The 21,499-nt window shown below is 36.8% G+C and overlaps 1 protein-coding gene across 1 annotated transcript; it reads left to right on the top strand.

Moving 5' to 3' along the window:
- Nucleotides 1-459: 459 nt before the first annotated feature.
- ICOS (inducible T cell costimulator) lies at nt 460-21,094 on the top strand. The gene is given in 5 exon segments (NM_001002972.2): nt 460-532; nt 16,259-16,594; nt 17,277-17,383; nt 18,386-18,470; nt 20,672-21,094. Coding segments are annotated over 5 exon segments (627 nt in total). The 5' UTR covers nt 460-474; the 3' UTR covers nt 20,713-21,094.
- Nucleotides 21,095-21,499: the final 405 nt, after the last annotated feature.

Consider the following 21,499-nt stretch of genomic DNA (forward strand, 5'->3'; position numbering starts at 1 on the left):
TCTGCATTTCAATTTCTGTAAGAATTCCCTTTATTTCTTATCCTGTTTCAAAGGCTTTCTATCTCTGGAGCAAATAGCAGAAGATAGGTGTCAAAAACATGTTATTTATCATGTGGCTATTTTTAGAGTTTGTTATTCCCCAGTAACCATTGATTCAGTGGAGTGGGATGGTTCTGAAAATAGGCATGGTCTCTTTCTCTTGTTTTATTGGAACCACAATGAGGGTAAAGTTTCTCTCTGTTTTCAAAATTATCAGCAATCCATGGATTAAGCTGAACCCCCCCGTAAACCATAATGCCGCTCCTATCGCCACTGACATCAATCGCAAGACACCTCCTTGCCTTAATGGTAAGTGTGACACTACATAAACCCTCACAAAACCCACTTCCTTTCCAGCAAATAGAAAACAGTTGAGAACATGAATTCACTGTCAGCTTTGAACACTGGAGGGGATTGCATCTGTTTTCAGCAAACATGAAGTCAGACCTCTGGTATTTCCTTCTCTTCTGCTTTCAAGTTGAAGCCCTAACAGGTGAGTGGCCCATCGATTATTTTTTATTAAGTTATGATTCAAGTGAATATTAAAAAACCCAAAAGGTAGAAAAATCAGGCACCCAGTAGAAGGTATTTTTGTTTGTTTTCTGTTTTTTTTTGTTTTGTTTTGCTTTTTTAAAAAAATTTAATTTATTACTTATTTATTTTTTGAAAGTGGGAACAATTGCAGAGAAGTCCCAAGCACTTGGTGCTGGGCTTTTGTCACCATGTCACAGCTGATGCCATGGAGTTTGTACTGCTTCTTTTGATATTGTGTTTTTTAAGATGAAGAAAAATGTTTCATCAGACCATTAAAATTTTAAATTACCTGCTTGGAGTTAGCTGTTAGTAGATAAAGTAGAAGAGCGGCTTACTGTTCTCAGAGAAAGATGAAAGGCAAAATGACTTGTGTCAACTGAATGAAGGTAAAATAGTCGTGGCATCTGGGCCGCGAATTCTTTTAGAAGGAGAAAATAAAATGGAAACACTTTGAAAAAGAGGATTTTGATTTTAATCTTATCTGGGTGATCTCTTGTCAGAAATGTCCAGGCTGCCACAGAGTTTTTTTTTTTGACACTAAGCGTCAGGGTCCCTCTAAAAGGCCAAGGAGTCGTGGACACTATAAAAAGGCTCCTAAGCCCATGGAGACATTAAAGAAAAACAAACCAGCATTCTGAAGTCCTCAATTCTCTCTCTTAGATGGTATATATATCAGACTATTTGAAGGGTTTAAATAATGTGACCTACCACTAAATTAAAAAATGTGTTTCTGCTGTTTCTTACTTGGTATATTTTTGTATTCCCCCCTCTGCCCCCCCCCCCCCCTCTGAGCCATGTTCTTGAGGCTGGCACAAGCAAAGTGAAATTATATGGACTTGGAAAGTTCTATTAACTTCTATTAACACTAAAAGGGAAAGCAGAATTCTAGTAGACATAATCTCATCTAGACACACATTTTGCAGTGGTACAAAGAAATAGATTTTACTTTTCTCTCCAAAGAATTAAAAAGCAATAACAGATTGGTCAAATCTTTCATCTCGTAGTAGTTCAAGGTGATTCAAATGCTCTTAAGAGGAATGAAGAGTGAACAATTAGAGTCTGCTTATAAGTTCCAAAGTCAGCTTGGGGCTACTTGCTTGTTTATGCCCTGTCTACAACCCAGTGAGATCTTTTAGTGGCATGAACAACAAATGAATAGCTTTGGAATTGATATTCATTTATTTATTCATTCACTTATCCATTCATTCATGCACCACCAAGCACTTGCCACGTAGGAGGTACTATGCTAGCTGCTGTGTGTGCAATGATGAACAAAACCACATCAGTCCCTGCTCTCAGGAAGCTAACTGAATGGTTGGAAGAAAGACATTAATTAAATAATCCCATGAATTAATAATAATTACGGACAAATTCAGAGAATGTAACAAAGAAGCCTCTCTAGACTGGGTGGATATGGGGGAGGAGTTGGGGAGTGGTGTTCATCAAAATCTTTTTTGTGGCAGTGCCACTTGAATTAAGATCTGAAGGATAAGTAGGAATAAATGAGGGGGATGGTGTCAGAGGGGGAAAAACATTCTGTACCAGGTAAAGAGGAAGGGCAAAGGATCTATGGCAGGAGGAAATGAAGTAAGGTCAGAGAACTGGAAGAAGGTAGAAATGCCTGAGCATGGAAGGAAAGGGTTTGGAATGGTACAAGAAGATGCTGGAAAGAAAAGCAGAGGCAAAACCATTCAGGCCATGTAAAGGATTTTGGATTTTTTCCCAAGAATATTGGTACAAGTCATTGAGGGTTATGCTGTAAAAAGATATCCCAATACGCTAAGCCCATATGGGCACTTACGGTTGATAGTGTGTTTATTATCAGTTTGAGATTTGAGTTAACAATCATGTTTTTTTCTGTGGAAGGATAGATCCAACCTAGGTAGAATTATTTCAAGTTACTAGACTAACCTGATGAAATTGTGCTTCTAGAATGATATTCGTCTTAGGCTCTTATAGAATAAAACCAACGTTCACTGTTACCACACAGAAAGCTATGCCATGTGATAAGCCATTTTTTGGTTTGAGGGATAAGTGACTAAATGGAGATTGTAAATTGCTAATGGTCTCCATGTTCGAAATACCATCACCATGCATTTATCCAGCACCTATCCATTCTTCAGAGCCTACACCAAGCACATGCAAGTCTTTTCCTTTTCCTTTGCCATCTTTTTAATCCTCCCAACTAAGTAGGCTTTCTCATCCCACAAAAAGGTTAAGTTAGTCTTACTTTCAGTTCATGTTTAAAGAATCTCAGACCAGCAAAGGCTAAGTGATTTGTTACATATAATTTATGGCAGAACCAAGAGAGAACACAAATGTAATGTATCTGACTCCAATATTCACATTCCGTCCACATTGTGTTGAAGTAGCAAGACATATAATGTTAAAGGGGAGAAATTCTCAGTGTTACCTTTAGTTGGTGAGTTAATTGGTTGGAGATCTTGGTGATTTCTTAACTATTACTCTCAGTGTAAAATTTAACAAAATCATATTCTCAATGATTCTGGAACAATAGGAAGCTCCTCTTTGTAAAAGGATCTGGAAAAAATTTGAACCTTTACCAGTGTTTAGAGGACCCTCTTTTTACACGTAATGGGCACTGAGAACCATGTGGGTGACCTTATGATTTCTAATTTTAGGAAGACTGCTCTGAGAGCAGAGTGGAGGCTGTACATGAGTAAGAGTGATAGAAGTCAAATGGTGCTTAATAAATGTAGGTCTCATAATGGTTATCCTCCCAGCTCCTCCCAGAACCCTTCAAGTTCTTTTTGAGCCTTGCTTTTATTTCCCAGCCATCAAATCCATGATTCCTAAATCCCATCACCTTAGGAAAAACAGCCCTTTGGTGTCTGCGGATGGGTCCCTCCTTAGAGCTCAGAGGGAATTCTGTGGGATCTGTTCCTCCCACAACTCCCTTTAGGTACTCATGTTGGGTTTTTAAAAATCCAAATTGTTAACTTTTGTCCCCCATATATGAATTCAGGCCATTCCCATTCAGTGTGATAAGCCTGTACTTGATTTTATGCCTTCACTGTTATGTTTATTTCTATTAATTTTCCTTTGCTATTGTATCTTTTTTATTTTGGTTGGCTTCTTTTAACTTCTCTCTTTGCCTCTGTAATTTGGAAGGTTGACTACAGTTCTTAACTGAGTAAGTCATTATGTTTGGAGCACCTTGAATGTCTATTTATTATTGGCTTAAAATAAATAATGACAATGGCCTTGCCTGATATGCTGACCCCACACTCCTCCATTGACCTGAGAACTTCTGAAGGTGCTTCCTGTCCCATTCTCATGCTTTCCTGTTATTGTACCCCTGCCCCAATCTTGGGATTTGTTGAAATAATAATTGAAGATCATTGCTAGTTTCCTTTTACAGTATTTCTCTTCTTTTAAGAATCCCTTCTTTAGACTTCCTTCACCTATTTTCAGTGATAGCATCACTCTTACCATCCAGTCCTGTCCTGTGATTTCTGTTCTGATATAGTCATCAGGAGATTTCCATTACTTTCTTCAGATACCCTGGACTGTAAATTCCAGCACAGGTAAAGAAGTCTTTCTTTTAGTCTGATACGTGACTAATATCTTTTCTGGGAATAGGATTCCTGGGCTGAAGTCTTTTCCCTTAATTGTCTGTGGATCCCCCTCCACTGTCTCCTGGCTTCTAGGACTGCAGGTGAATAATTCCATGCTCATCTGATTCTCGTTAATTTGTAAGTAACTTAAAAAAATTCTCTAGGATCCTGTAAACTACTTATTTCAATATTGGAATTCAGGAGTTGTGTCAAGATATGCCTAGCTCAGTGAAGATTTTCAGGAACATTTTTTGGGACTGGGTGAGACTTCAATATGTGGACATGAGAAGTTTTTTGTTTGTTTGTTTGTTTTTAAATTTGCCCCATAGTTGTTTAATCTTATGTTTGTCTTTTTCTCTTCTTTCTAGGCATACCTATTATTCTTTCAAGTCTATTATTCTCATGTAAGATCTTGAGTCCCTTGTTTTCATCATTAGTGGCTTTCATAACTTGCCATTGCTATTAGCAACTTCCTCAGGTGAAATGGAATATTATACCTTTGTTAGCAGGATACTCCCATTTCCTGGTAGAAAAAGAATGTAGGTGCATAGAGAGGACCTAATTCTTATCTTAGTAGAATGAGACTGTAGGTACACTGTAAGGTACATAGACTTCTTTGACTTAAAAAAAATGGTCTCAATATTCACAGTTGTAAACTGTGCAAAACCCACAACTTATGCTGCCTTCCTATCTTAAGGATATGAATTTTATATGTTAAAGAATTTATTAAACTTTGTAAATTAAACAAATCAAAAATCCTCTGTTTCCTTCAATACCCTAGCTAAGGTTCACATTTACTTCATAAAAGGCATTTTTTATGTTACTGCTATTCTAATAAATTGGATCTTTCAAATGGCACTTTTTGGTCATCTTAAGTAAAATAAGACCTTTGGCATTTGAAACCTTAGGAAAATTTAAAAATATATTTTGGAAAGTGGAACTTAATAACATGTAGAAAATATATAATGCAAATGAAAACTGTTAGTCAAAACGTGATTTTTTTCATTGGTTCAGCATGTGAGGCTGATCAAAACAGACCAAGATTTGCGAATTTAGAGTCAAATGTTGGGAATATGGACCTCCTCTGGGTCACATATAATGTATTGATGCCTGCTTCTACTTTGCTTGAGGAAAAGCTAAGAAAAATTAAGTTGCCTTTAGGGAGGTTGACAGACTCGAGAATTTTGGTTCTGTCAACCACTCATTCTGATAGAATCTTTTGTTTGTCAGCCATGATGACGTAAGCATGGCACCTTCAACAAGCAATTGGAGATCACTTAAATGTAGTGTTTTAATTTGAGAAATCCAACTTTTTGCAGCCAACATTTTTATTTTCCTAGAACTCAGCACCAGAAAAAATCCATTCATGGAAAACAATAAACAAATAAAATCTGTAATGCACTCACAATTAAAGTTTATTTTGTACTATGTAGGTCTAAAGCAAAAAATCTCATAGTACCCATTTGTACTTATTTAATGATGAAAGTGTATGTGAATCCATGTTTTTACATGTCTCCAGGCAGATAAGTTTCAAAATAACCATTAAGAATTTAGACCTTGTCAGAGCAAGGAACTAGACTGTGTTGCAGATTCAAATACATAGGGAAGCTCAACACATATGGTTGATGAATGAGGATGTCTAGAGAAATGAGTGTGTCCAGCACAAAGTAATTTCATATGTAAGAAATTATTTTATATATTTTTGGTGTATGATAACTTCTCAAATATGTGGCATCAATGTAAATAGTACTTCAAGTACTCGAGACATTAATATACCCAATACACTGGAAGGAAAGAAATACATGAATATAACTTCCCAAACAAATTTAATGTTAAAAGATTCTTTTTTTCTTTTCTTTTTTCAGCAAGTCTCTTTGGCTTCTGTGCCTTAGCTTCTAAAAAATTAAGGGTTGGACTAGATTATTGGACTAAAAGACTCCTTAAGAATATAGATTCTGGTCTCAGACTGTCTAGGTTCATATTATGGTTCCATCACATATTAACTCAATAATCTTGGGGGCAGTTATTCAAGCCTCAGTTTCCTCAAAATAGAAAATGTTTCCATTGAAATAGAAAATCTGACATAGGGATCCCTGGGTGGTGCAGCGGTTTAGCGCCTGCCTTTGGCCCAGGGCGCGATCCTGGAGACCCGGGATCGAGTCCCACATCGGGCTCCCAGGGCATGGAGCCTGCTTCTCCCTCCACCTATGTCTCTGCCTCTCTCTCTCTGTGTGTGACTATCATAAATAAATAAAAATTAAAAAAAAGAAAATCTGACATAAAAGGCTGTTATGAACATCAAATTGTATATTTAATGCAATGCATTTAACACAGTATCCAATGCACGAGAAACTCTCAATGCTTACAAGTTGTTCTATTATTATTTGGAAGCTTTTGAAGACTTAACTATTTATTTAACTTCCTGACCTATTAGGCTTCAGAGAACTGGCTGGGCATCATTCAGTTTACGTCTTTGCCTTTGGCCTGGGAAACAAGTGTTCTCCAAAATCCAGTAAACAGAATCTCTTGCTCTACTTTTCTTATTCTTCTCTTTAGTCCACTATGGGACATTTGCCAACCATGCTCAGCCTCCATGTTTTTCTAAGCATTCATTTATTTCATTGAGCTTCTAATACATTCCTGGTCCTAGGTGACCATACTACAGTACTTATCCTTGTGAAGCTCAGGTTTAAATGAGAAAGACAGACAACACAATTATGATCCAAGCTGATATGCATTATAAATATATTGGCATAAATAAAGTGTTATTGAGAGTATAGAGATAGGAGTCTTTGGAGTCTTGGAGACCAATCAAAAATGATTCTTAAAGAATGAATGGGGGTCTCTAGGAAGATAAAGAAGTACTAGGATATTCTAGTTTATGGGAACAGTTTAAGGATGTGAGAAGAATGACCAAAAAGTTTAGTACAGCTTGAACATAAATGGCTCACAGATTGTGAAAGGAGTTTGTGTCAAGCTAACACAATTTTTTTTTTATCTCATAAGCCACAATATAATAGAAACTTTAAGCTGGGAAGTGAACACAATTTTGGGAGCAGCATGGAGGATGGACTTGGAAGGGGAGAGACTGTTCTTGAGAAGGCCAGTTAAGAAGATTCTACAGATGAGGGAAGACATAAAAGGATCCTGGATTGGCAACAGAACTAGAGAAAAGCAACTGAATTCAAGAGATGTCTTTGAGCTAGAGTCAGCTAGAGTTGGTAGCCAGTTGGATCAGGAGACTCGGGGAAAGGGGTTAGACTACTGACTCCCTTAAATGAAGGCATTTGGGTTTGAAAGTTCAGGTTGGAAATGTTACTCTTTATCTATCAGAAGAAATCAGATAGAGGTGTTGAAAGGAAATCGGAAATAAGGGATGGGAGCCAAGGGAAGGGGTGGCTGAGATAAAGGTGTGGGTTACTGGAGTAGAGATGAGAGCTGGAGCCTTAAATGTAGCAAGTTCACCCAGCCAATGCCTTGTTTATGTGCCCAAAGGGCTTTACCTGGCCACTGAGGGATGGGAAGTAATGTGGACACTCTTGGGTGCCAATAACATTCTTTCTCCCTCCCCTTCTGTGGTAGAGACTTGGGTTCATTTAATCTCATGTGATTTCCCTGGTAGGACAGTTTCAAATCAATGACAATGAATTAACTAACAAAATAACTTGTTTGCAAATTAACTACTTCATGAATATTGCTACAAAGTTTTATAACCTATTTGGCATTCTTCCATTTTCAGGAAGAAAGTTTTTACTAGAAGAAAATCAGGCTTCCATTTTTTCCCTTATTATATAGTAAGATGCACATTTTAGAGGACCAAGGGTTATTTTACCCTATCTCCCACCACCCCACAAAGTTCCTTGGAGAGTAGAAACAACTCATACATTTAGTGTGTGTGTGTGTGTGTGTGTGTGTGTGTGTGTGTTTGTATGCTCTTATGCCTTTTTTATTTTCTCCTCACTTTTCTTCTTTACATTTTTGTCTTTCTTTTCTATAAATGTTAAGAATTTAGATCAGATTGGGCTTATTTTGCCTATCCTCCTTGCTGACTTCAATCAACTCTTTAGAGTACGGATGCCTTTGAATAGTAATGTAAGCATAGAAATGATGCATGTATAAAAATCCATAATCAGAATTCTTAAAGTTTTAGCCAGTAGATTCATAAGAAATGACAATGCTTCTAAGAAAGGTGAAAAAAAAGTGGTAAATGCAATTTTTTTTTAAAAAGCCAAAATTTCTTAGTGTAGCAAAACCTAAATAAACATTGCAGTTTTTAGAGCTTCACCTCTTATGTCACATTCATGAGCTGTGCTAAGCTAAAATTTATTGTTTGATTACAGAAAAATATGTTTAATAAGCACTATCAATAATTGCGAACTCAGGAGATCTTATCTTTCTATCACTCTGAGATCTTTGTGGAGGTTTGTGGTTAGAAGTCTGAATTGAGGAGAATGAAATTGAATTGCTGATCTGTCTCACATGCTGCAGTTGTGTGGGTTTTCTAACATGTTTTTGCCAAAAGGTTTTCAACTGGGGCTAATATAACTGCTTATAAAGAGTCCTGGCAGGATGGGTTCTAGCAACACCACCTTATACTGAAGAAATGGAATATTAAAAGAACCAATTTACAAATAAACTCTTCTGAGTTTATAATTCTCAGGTGAATGATCTTTTTTCCCAGGTTTGTTTATTTTTAATACCCCCCGCCACACACACTGCTCCTGCCCTATGGATACAAATGTTCTTATCCCTTAAACAATTTAGAAACCTAAAGAAATCACCTAATATAAAGATTCTGAACTTACTCTTGAAGTAAGTAAGGTTATAAAGTAAGGTTATAAAAATCATAGTTAGCAGCGGTTAACAGGTTTGAACCTCTATTGAGAAGATTGTACCCTTTAGACATGATAGTCTGTGATTAAGAAGACACAGTACCTGTTTTCTAGAGTACTTATAATCTAAAGAGTACCAGAGGTATATAGATATGATAGCAAAACTAAGACTAAAAAAAAAAAAAAAAAAAAAAAAAAAAAAAAAAAAACTAAGACTAATACTTAATATTCAGATTTTAAGACCCATCACCAGGACTCAAGAGAACATATTCTTATTGTGTTTTTAATAATATATTAAATGCTGAAAGATACAACATGGCATTTTATCACAAGTCACTAACATGCTGTGATTACAAACTATCTGGATATATTAGAAAAATCACTGGTCCAGGGGCCCGTGTCGTGGCCATACATTGGGAAAATTTAAGGAGTATGCTCTCTGGAGGATCTAAATAATCAACCAGGCTTAAACTTGTCCTCTCCTCTATAGATAAAAAACAGTTAAGAGAATCATCAATCATCTAAACAAATCTTTATGAACCCAGTGAATATTTACAGATAAAGAACCTGTGTCTTTGAAACTCAGAATTTTCATTAGAATCTGACATTTCATTTCAGGGGATTGATTGATTAACTATACATTTTGCTTGATTATACATTTGCAATACTTGTTTCCAGAAGAAAGGCAACTCATGGGATCATGTCCCAGCTATGAGCTCTGTTTAATCCTGGGCAAGCCACTCACTTTTCTGCCCCCATTCTATCTTGGTAATATAAATATAAAATGAAAGGCTTAACTGATCATTTCTGAGAGCCTTTTTGGTTTTTACATTGTATTTTCTATTCATCCCCCCCCAGATTTATAACATCACTGAGATCTACATATTCATTTATTCATCTGTCCATCCATCCAATAAATATTTATTGTGACTTAATACATACTAGGTGCTATTGTAGATACTGGGATGGATTGGTAAATAAGATCAACAAGGTGCCTGATTTGAAGACTGATATTATAGTGGAGAAGTCAGACAATAAACAAATAAATAAACCAGATAACTTCAGAAATTGATAAATACCTTATCTCAGGTTATATGATAGAAAATTCCATTGGGGTGTATTTTGGATTGAGCAGTCAAAAAGTAAGAAGAAGAAGTAAGAAGCAGTCATGTGAAGATTGGAGAGAATATTCCAGGTGAAAACTGACATTTTCACCAGCTGCTTATATTTGAGGGATAGAAAGAAGAGCAGTATGACTTCAGTGTAGTGAGTGTCTGGAATAAAATGATGTTAGAGAAGTGGGTAGGTCATGTAGGCATGGACACCAGGCTAAGGAGTTAGGTTTTATTCTAAGTGAGATGTATGTTTTATAATCAGGGCAATGACACCATTTGTGAATGTTAGAAGATCATTCTGGCTTCCCTGAAGAGGATAGTAAATGGGCAGGAGCGAGAACAGAAATTTAGGAAACTCTTATAGGCCTACAGAGAGATGATGCTGGTTTGGCCCAATTGAAGTTTAGATGCAGGAGCAGCGGATAACTACCAGACATAAAACAGGTATAGGAAATTAGGCTTTCTTCCTGTAAACAGATTTTAATGTGATCCTGTAAGAGTCTATAGTAATCATGAAGTGTCTAGCCTCATGTGGTTGCCTGCTTCCATTATACTTCCCATGGTTGTTGCTCGTGCACTTCAACCTTAGAGTGAACCCAGAATCTTTCATGCACCCAAGAAGTTGTATGACCTTAGACAAAAAATCTAACCTGTTTGGGTCTTCAGATGTCTGTACACAAAAGAATTAGACTTGCCGTATAATTTCTAAGTTTACAAGGTCTGATTGTTTTTGATGCTGGGTGGAAGTTGAATCATGTTACAGGAAACACAAATGTGAAGGAGGTGTTTTGGGGGTGTCTGAAACATAGGCAGTGTCTATGAGCACCTATGAGTACTGGAGAGGGAGATGGGATGTTAGGGAAGGTAAGTAACATATCAAAGACTATGAGAAGGGATATTTTGGAGGGTGATTTTATATTAAGAGGTTGCACGTGAAAAAAAATGAAGCTGAGAGAAAAGAAGAACAAGGAGAGGTTGATTGCTGAGGCTAATACAATTTTTAACTTGTGGTATTGTCAGCGGAACTGACCAAACAGACCTGATACTTAACCAAAACAAACACTAGCTATTAAAATGGGTGCTAGGATACTAGCACTCTTGATTGAATGTTAGATTTGGAGATGAGAACATCCAGGGAGGGTGGAGAAAAGATTCTAGCTGTTTCTGCAGTTATAAGAAACTAATATATTCAGGTTTCCCTTAAATTATCTGCCGTCCACTTAATGCTTTAGCCCTGGCTATAGGGACGATCTCCATTTGATACTATTTTTTTAAATGTCATCAAAGTCTAAGGAGTGTTTATAATTAGATATTTGAGCCTATCTGTTCTACAGGTGCCAAAGTAATTATGAAGCAACTAATTTAATATCGTACCTGGTTCCTTTAATTGAAAACATTCAAATTGCAGGCTTAGAGTTGTCAAATTGTTTTCCAGATGAAAAGCTTAAGCTATAGGTACATACAGAAGCCAGGTGTCTTATCACTACATTTAATAGTAAGAAGATCACCTAGTTTTTAGATTAAAGTTTTTAGATTAAATATGAAAAAATGAACAGGTTAGATAGTATCCAGCAGACAAGAGACTCTGGAATGCCCAGTTACTCTTCTGCTGTCAATGGCACATGCCTTTGGCACTATCACTCAAGAAAGATGTAGGTAATCTTCCTGCCCTACCTAAATACTTTCACAGGCAATGTGAATGTATCATTCATTTTTGTTTCTCCTGATTCCTTGGAATATCCCCATAAGATACTGGGCCAAAGAGAATTATGGGAACAACAACAAAGTAATAAGCTTTCTAGGTTGTTTGCAGTCTCATCTGGATATGTTTTGATTATGGATCCTTAGAGAGTAAGCGTTGGAAGGAACTTTATGTTTTGGTCTTACTTCTTCAATTCACAGATGAAGAGACTGTAGTCCAGAGGGGTACCAGAGTCACAGACTTGCTCATGGCAAGGCCAGAATTTTCCTCTTGTTTCTTCTTCTTCTTCTTCTTTTTTTTTTTTAACATATATTTTTTAAAGATTTTATTTATTTATTCACAATAGACATAGAGAGAGAGAGAGAGAAGCAGAGACAAAGGCAGAGAGAGAAGCAGGCTCCATGCCAGGAGCCCAACGCCAGACTCGATCCCGGGACTTCAGGATGGCGCCCTGGGCCAAAGGCAGGCGCCAAACTGCTGCGCCACCCAGGGACCCCCTTCCTCTTGTTTCCTTGGGAATCACTGCATTGCACTTCCACTACTCTGCAGTGCTACTACATTTCATCTTATGTGAGGTTGTGGGTCATAGTGAGGGCACAGGGCAGAGAAGCGAAGCTGCTGACAAAACATCTTCAGAAACACAAGACAAGCATCTCTGTCTACATGTTTATATGGGGGCCACAGTCACTTTTGCTCCAAGATCTCTTTGTGGTTTACTTGCTGTCATTCTAAAGTCCTTGGGAAATGTGCTCTGAACATTTCTAAAGAAACTGAGAACAAGCTCATTGATTTTATCATCAGCTGTAGACTATAGAGACCTAAACATCAGAATAATAGTCATGCAACATAATTTAATTTCAGATAAATAAGTCCCCAAGCAAAAACAAACAAACAAAACAAAAAAACAAAAAAAAACACACAACTTTCCTTTTAATCTAATGTAGACTACACCTATGCTCATGCTCAGTTCTGTCTTTTTTGCCTTTTACTTTAATTATTTTCTCTATTTTTTTTAAAGCTTTTAAAAATTTTTTTTATTTATCTATGATAGTCACACACAGAGAGAGAGAGAGGCAGAGACACAGGCAGAGGGAGAAGCAGGCTCCATGCACCGGGAGCCCGACGTGGGATTCGATCCCGGGTCTCCAGGATCGTGCCCTGGGCCAAAGGCAGGCGATAAACCGCTGCAACACCCAGGGATCCCTTGTTTTCTCTATTTTTAAAGTGAAACAAGTACTATTTTCCTTCTATATGCCTAAAATTTTTTTTTATCCTAGAACAAAACATCTATACAGAAAGGTGAAAATAAACGTACAATTTAATGAATAATTATAAGGCATTCTACCTTACTCTCATAATCACCACAGCTCAAGAAATAAGGCACCCAGAAGCCTTCCCACCCTGGTGTTTTCCTTCCTGATTCCAACACTTCCTTCCCTTTATCCCAAACCACTAGACTGCATTTTGTGACGTCCACTTAGGTTATATGTGGTTTCTATTCTTTTAGTCATTATGCACGAAATAACATGCATGCATCATTTATCGAAGTTTCTCATTACATATACCTTTACTATTTTTCACTCTACTTTTTATTGTTAATGTTGAGATATCACCCGTCAATCTAATAGTTCCTTTTTTGAAGGTCATCAGTCTCTTTTCTCTGGCAGCTCTTAGGCTTTTCATTATATGTCTAAACGTGCATACTTTAAAAAATTTGCTTTTGATTTGTTGGGATTCTTAAATCTGAATGTGGATTGCATTTCAAATAATTTTTCTAACCTAATTTTCTAGTTCACCAATTCTCTCTTTAGCTCTAATATGCTTTGAACCTATCCATTGACTTTTAATCATAGTTTTTTTTTTTTTTTTTTTTGCCAGTTCTAGTTGATTCTTTTTCAAATTAGTTGGCTTTTTTATTAAAGTTTCTTGTGCTTTTAGATATTATTACAAGTTTATCTTTTATTTATTTATTTTTTACAAGTTTATCTTTTATTGCTTTAAATGCAGTAAGTTCAATTATTTATATTGGGGATCTGATAATTCAAATATATGGTTTTTTGGAGGGTTTTTGTCATCAATTGTTTCTGTTGTTTTATTTCCTTGCATGTCATTGTTTTTAAATACTATTTGCAGATAGGATTTGAGGCCAAGATGTAAATCTTTTCTTCCTGGAGTAGTTTTATTTTTACTATCAAAAGCATAAGGGTTAAAATAATGATCCAAAATCACTGTAAACAAAATTCAAAGATTTAGGTTTTCTGGACCATTGAAGTGATTTGAAGGTGAGCTATAATCTGCATGAGGGCTGGTTTTCTTCTGCCTTAATGTAGTCCAAGAAGGAAACCCTTTGAGATCCCAACTTATTGAGAAGAGGTCTTCGAGAGGCTCTTCTACTAGATTTCTCACTTCACAGACTCTGGGAGTTGAGACACGAAGACAAAAGTTTGAACCTAGCAGAACAGCAAATGCTCTCAAAGTAAAAGCAACTTCTAAACTCTGCTCTCATTGCTCTGGGTTCTGGTTCTTCAAATTTAACCTACCAATTTCTCCTCTTTGTGAAATCTTATTAAGCCTTTTATTTGTGGGGTTTTTTTTTGAAATCGTATTAAGCCTTTTAATAATATTTTTGGACCTTTTGTTCAGCATTTTTGGTTGTTTTGGTGTGGGAATTTATTTGGATCTGGGCTGCCATAACTGAAAAATTAGAATACTTGTATGTATTTTCACAACCAAATCCCCAAGTTGAAAATATATTTCCCTTGTAATATAAGAGCTATAAATTAAAGCCTACAGACATTAAGAAAAATAACTATGCTAAGTCTTAAATAAAATTATGGCAACTAGTGCAAGTAGAGTTGTGGCAAATGAATCCACCTGTATAATGCTAGTCTTCTCACAAATTGGAGTTCTTTCAGAAAGCAATATAACAATCCATAGTGTTGTAATCATGTTTAAACATTTTGGCCATATGTCATAAAAACAAAATGCTAAAAACAACCATAGTATTCAACATTAGTGAAATGCCTTAACAAATTATATATTAATATTATGTCCTAATAGTCATTAAAGAGGATACTTGTGACAACTATGTAAAAAATGGAACATTTATGATTTACCATTAAATGACAATAGCAGAACACAAAATAATATGTTTTCTCTATAAAGCATATATCTGGAAGGTAAAGAGCAAATATACATAAATGGCATTTCTATTTTACTGTAGGGGTGGGCAAGTTTTTTTCCCCTAAACATTTGTTATACCTGTTATATATTCTTTTCAGGAATAAAGACAGATTCCAAAACTGAAGCAAAAAAACTGTCATGCTAATAGTTTTCCCAAAAAATTTCAGTGAGAAACTTTTATATTAAAGAAAAAGAAAAAAGGAAACAGAGAGCAGTTTGAACTTATAACCCAGTAACTCAGAATATGCAAGTAGGCTAAGACCTTTTTCCGTTCCTTTTTCATGTGATCTCTATGTAGCTTCTAAAACACCTTTGGCTTCCTATAAGCTTAAATTTTATTGAAAAAAAAAAAAAAGAAGAAAAATTAGACAAAAATCTGGGGTGTTAGTGCCATCATCAGATCTTGATTGAATTCTCAGTAGATCAAGTTCAGAGAAAACATTTCTATCATTTGAAGATGATTCATTTGTTGTTTTGCTGTCAGAGGGTATAATATGAATATGTATTTATATATAGTTCATTTTTAGTATAAGCTATTTGCACTTTTTAATGTTTTTTCACTAAAAAACATCATCATTCCCAAATCTCATCCCAAATCTTCCTTTTTTTGACTAAGTGCTAATCTTCCTTCAATTTCAATTTAAAAAAAAACAAAAGTACATTATTTGATTCTATAAAACAAAATTAAAACCCAACCCCACCATCTTTATTTGAACAGCACTCCATTCCTAGCATTAATTAGGGTGGTTTATTATGTATTTACCATCTGTCCCCAATATGAAAGGGCAGGTACCATATCTGTCTGATAATACTATGTAAATATACTATTTAATATATTACATATTATATATTCATATACAACAAGCCAATTTCTGTTTAGGTTTTTTCTTCTTTCTTTTTAAAAAAATATTTATTTGAGGTAGAGAGAGAGAAAAAGAGAAAGAGCTCATGAGCAAGGGCAAGGGCAGGGGGAGAGGGAGAAGCAGATTCCTCACGGAGCAGGAAGCCTGACACGGCGTTGGATCCCAGGACCCTGAAATCATGACCTGAGCCAAACACAGATGCTTAACCAACTGAGCCACCCAGGTATCCCCTGGTTAGGTTTTTTTCAGAGGCACAGTTTTATTTTTGTCATGTTCTTTTTTTGGTTGTAAATTCTTTCATCTTGGTTCAATAGTGGTGACTGAAGAGATTTCTTTTGTGTTCACGTATAGTTATTAGAGTAACATCTTCTTAAAAGGTCACTTTTGCTTTGTTTTCTTCCTTTTTATCCAGGAGAAATCAATGATTCTACCAAGTCTGAGATGTTTACATTTCACGATGGAGGTGTACAAATTTTATGCAAATTCAATGCGATTGTCTCGCAATATAAAATGGAGTTGCTGAAAGGGACAGAAGTACTCTGTGATCTCACTACGACAAAGGAAAATGGAAACACAGTGTCCAAGAATCCGAAATTCTGTCAATCTCAGTCATCCAGTGATGGTGTCTCCTTTTTTCTGTATAACTTGGACAGTTCTCATGCCAGCTACTATGCCTGCCAACTGTCAATTTTTGATCCTCCTCCTTTTCAGAGAAAAAATATTAGCAGAGAATATTTGAATGTTTATGGTAAGACATTATTTTCATTTTTCAGGCTTAAGAGGGCATTTGCATTTTAACAACTTTTCTCACTAATGAAAACAAGTAAATAAGTGCCTTTTGTAGAGTTCATTTTGGTGAAATTGATGGCAATCATTTACTATGAAAATATGCGGGGGATTAATAATAATTAATATTAATCAGTAATATGCAATTTGATCATGTAGACTACTATGTCAGTCTATGTCTTTAAAACACATATGCCATTAGAAATCAGAAAAAAAAAGACAAATTACCCAGATCCATGGCCTAATGGCCATTGCCTCTATTCACATAAAGTTTAAAGTTTTGATTTGTTCTGGGGTTTGTGGAATGAAGTGAGATGATTGAAAATAATAGTTTTATACCATTACCATTCCTACTTACTTTTCTGCAAAAAAAAAAAAAAAAAAAGACGGAAAAGTCCTTTCTATTAAATTCATTTGTAAACATATGTGTCCATAGAGTCCATAGAGTCTTTTAGGTTTGAACTTTTAAGCTCTTGCTATGGTATGATGTTATTTATAATGTATTGGATTCCATGATTGTGATGAAGCCAAGCTTCCTTTGATTAAATCACTTTAAAATTTGGTAAAAGAACTTGTGATTCAGCACTGAAAGAGGAGATCGGATTTTCTCAGTTTTCCCTTAACATGTCTCTTTTCCAACCCAGAATCACAGACTTGCTGCCAACTGAAGTTCTGGTTACCCATAGGATGTGCAGCTTTTGTTGTAGTCTATATTTTTGGATGCATATTTCTTTGTTGGCTTACAAAAAAGGTGAGTGATGTCTATTTTTTCTTGCATTTGCTTTGTTGAAGAATATCAGTATTTACTCATCAAAGCACATATCGCTCTAGCCAGAGTAATTTGATTAACACAGACAGTTTTTCTTTTCCACAAGATATGTCTACTAATTAAACGATTAACTTGGCAGAGAAGCTTATTTATTTTACAGCTGGTTCAGCCTAAAAAAGGATTTGATGGCTTACAGAGAGAGCTGTTATTGTTATTACTCAAAAAAGATAGAGGAGCTAGGGCCAAGAAAGGATAAAAAAGGACAAAGATTGAAACACAAAAATAAAAAAGTAGATGCTTCTAATTTCTAAGAATTATTACATGCAGGCTGCACATTTGATTTTAAGTTTCCAGAGTCAGGGCAAAGATGAAACAACCAGTTTTAGGTTTCCCTCAACTTGTCAATTAAATAATCAGTGAGAAAGTCTTATAAGATGCCAATAGTAGCTGAGAAGGAAATGGTCAGCTTCTTCCTATGATAAGTTGCTAGGACTCTGTTTTTAAAGAATGCCACAGAAAATCTAGGGAGATAACTCAACAATGACAAAACAAACTCTCTCCTGGGGGATATTCTTCTCAGTCTTTCACAATACAGATTCTCAATGAAAAGAAGTTACACCATTCTGCATATTGTACCAGTATATCCACAGTGTGATCATTGGCCAGATCATGGAATTTGGAGAGAAAAAGAGAGAAGACAGTGAGATAGGGCCCATGACCTAAATCTACAGAGAAAGGAACAATAAAAACAAAAATGAGGTGGGAAATTCAGCAGAAGCCTCTTTATTTAAAATCCTTTTCATATTGTTTTCCTACTTAGTTGCAGGTCAGGAGCCTGAGCCATATCCTAACACTTTTGTCACTTATCATTTCAATGAGGAGTGAAAAACAAAAACAAAAAAAACGAAAAACAAAACAAACAAAAACCAGGGATGGAGATGAGGAAGAGCAGATGACAAACCATGTTTTTAACTTTTCTTCCAGAAATATCGATCCAGTGTGCATGACCCTAACAGTGAATACATGTTCATGGCAGCAGTGAACACAGCCAAAAAACCTGGACTCACAGGTACCACTCCATCTGGAGCTTTGGGCAGAGCAGAGTGTTCGTCACATTAAGCCTGGAATTTTATTTTTTTTCAAATTTTAGTGGAAGGGCAAATGTCTCAAAGGTCCAATTTTAGATTTTCTGTGAAAATTTGACTTTTCACTTTAAGTTTGTGCTTTCTGCAGTACAATGAAAACAATAAGTCTATAAAACTCATTAAAAATAAACAAGCAAAAGATTCATAAGCTACTGGTGTATCAAAGCAGTTTACTAATTGATACTTCAAAAATGGGATGATTCTAAGTCTTCCTTAGTAAAAAGTTCTTTAAGTCATGTGATGAACATTTATTGGGTATCAATGAAGTGCAAATTATTGAGTGAGGCATGGGAAATACACAAACAAATGTAGGAGGGTTTTGGACAGAGATTTGGAAGAGAGATCTGGGCTGGTGCTCCCTGGGGGAAGGAGTTAGAGTTAGGGAAACTGGTGTTAATCTGATGGAAAGAAGGTGCAAGTTCAGAGAGTCTGGATAATTGCACAAGACTAGTTCGGTGTGACTTTGACTTTTTCCATTCAGAATGAACATTGTCAATTTAAGGGTCGTTAAGCTGAGGAGCATCTAGAAAGTTTGAAGCATCTCTTGTGGTTGGAATGAGATGAAGGATGTAATGAGATAGAAGCCCCTGAATTTTTTGCCACCATTCAGTGGTGAGATGACTATATAAAGGGATATAAACAGCCTCCGTAATCTTGGAATTTGAAGCATGGGAAAGGAGCTAAATGCCCCTTCAGTCTAACTCCTCATTTCTTTGGGTGAAAGAAATTGATGCCCAGGGTATTTAGTGATTCCTTTGGTCCCCTAAAGATTTCCTACCATAGGGACATCTGGGTGGCTCAGCGGTTCAGCATCTGCCTTTGGCTCAGGTTGTGATCCTGGAGTCCCCGGATCGACTCCCACATCAGGCTCCCTGCATGGAGCCTGCTTCTCCCTCTGCCTGTGTGTCTGCCTCACTCTGTGTCTCTCATGAATAAATAAATAATCTTAAAAAAAAAAAAAGATTTCCTACCATAACTTTGTCACTAGCAAAAAGCTTATGTTTCATTGCTTTGCTTTTGAAAGAACAACAACCACCACTTTTCTTTTAATATCTGTGCCTGTAATAATGTGTCTGTTTTAGTTTGGATCCCTGAGAGCAGACCATGAGTCAGAGACTTGAGTATAAGTAATTTGTTAGGTGACTCCAGGAAAAAGAGGTAAAGGAACAGGGAGAGTGAGACAGGCAAGGAAGAAAAGCAAATGAAAGTTGCACTACTGAGATCTCAGCTGGAGACCACAGAACCTCTGAGAAGTGTTCAGAGGTCTCCCAGAGTTGTTCTGAAGGATAAGTGGGGTATCTATTTACTGGCTCCCATCCCCACTAGCTTGGGGTTGCCTTTGGGGCTCATGAGCTTTCTCTTGTGCATCCTGGAGCAATGCTCTATGCTTGAAACAGTGTTTTACAAGTCTTTAGAGAAAGCCCCAAGGTGGAAAGCAGAAAAATGCATGGTGGGGCTATTGTGCTAGAATGGACACCATGTGCAGAAATGTCTATCCCGGCTGTGGTTGAGATGAGAGGTCGGCAGTTTCACACCCCACCTACCAAGTACAATAACTGAAAATAGCCAGAGTGTAAGCTTCTTGAGTGTAGTAGGGTCTCTCCTCTGTATTCTGAAACCACTATGCATACACAATTCTAAGCAGAACATGCCTCAGCACCAATATCAAATATTTATTGTAGGATAATTATGCACCATAGTACCATGCTGAGTAATCTGTGTTGGGCAGAGGGAGAGGGAACTCAACACAGTCCTTGTCTGCAGTCTGTAATGTCATTGGGAAAGCTGATGTGTTTGCATAGAGGGTGGAATCATGATAGAGTGAAAAGTACTCAATTACTTGTGAAGTGTAGAGTTCAGGTAAGGTCTATTACGAGAGTCAAGAGTGGGCTGGGAAACACTTTATGGAAAATGTAGAACGGGTGCTGAGTCTTGAAGCATGAAGAAGAGTTTGGATGGAGTGTGTGTGGAACCTGGCGCTAAGTCTTGAAGCATAAGGAAGAGTTTGGATGGTGTGTGTGAGTGTGTGTATGTGTTTGTACAAGAGGCAGATGAAAGGGACAAACTTGCTGAAGGGTAGTGGAATAGAGTTCTTTTAAAATTTTTATGCTACATTTTGTTACAGGTGTGACTCATAATTTGGAACTCTGTGGCACCCAGGCATGAACCACGTTGGCCAGTTCCCTCCGACCTGAAGTACAAGACTCCCACATATCCTGGACCACAGAGTCAGACTTGATTTGAGTACATATATCTTCTGTTGGTGTTTTGTTCAATCTGGACCAGTGACTATATCAGTCAAAAGGGATTTTAGCAGGCTGCTTTGGTACTGTTGGGTTATCAAAACATCTTCTTGCAACTAGTTATAGAAAGCCCAGCTTGTGTCTGTTTACCAAATAGAACTCACTGGGATGGAATTCCTATCTTCACATCTGCTTCTAGCAATGCGCCAGACAGTAAAACAAACACATCTACAGATATTTTTTAAGAGATGCCAAGAGTCCTGAATCTGCAAGGCAAATGGGTAGCCAAGGGTCAGTATCTGTCTGCATTTCACTAACAGACTACCTCTTCTTCCCGTAGAATGACCATTCCTTTTTATTCAGATACTGGAGGGAAATATTTCAAAGTAGTAGCTATTTTATTAGTGAGGCGTCGACGAAAAACGGTGTTATTATAGTATATTAATACCCGGTACTCTTTTTAAATTTTTTTTTAAGTTTTTTATTTATTTATGATAGGCACACAGTGAGAGAGAGAGAGGCAGAGACACAGGCAGAGGGAGAAGCAGACTCCATGCACCGGGAGCCTGACGTGGGATTCGATCCCGGGTCTCCAGGATCGCGCCCTGGACCAAAGGCAGGCGCCAAACCTCTGCGCCACCCAGGGATCCCCCGGTACTCTTTTTAAACTGCTGAACCCCAGTCTGCCACTCCAAGAGTTTAGATGCCTT

This window comes from Canis lupus, chromosome 37 (assembly GCF_011100685.1).
Source record: "Canis lupus familiaris isolate Mischka breed German Shepherd chromosome 37, alternate assembly UU_Cfam_GSD_1.0, whole genome shotgun sequence".
NCBI lineage: Eukaryota > Metazoa > Chordata > Mammalia > Carnivora > Canidae > Canis > Canis lupus.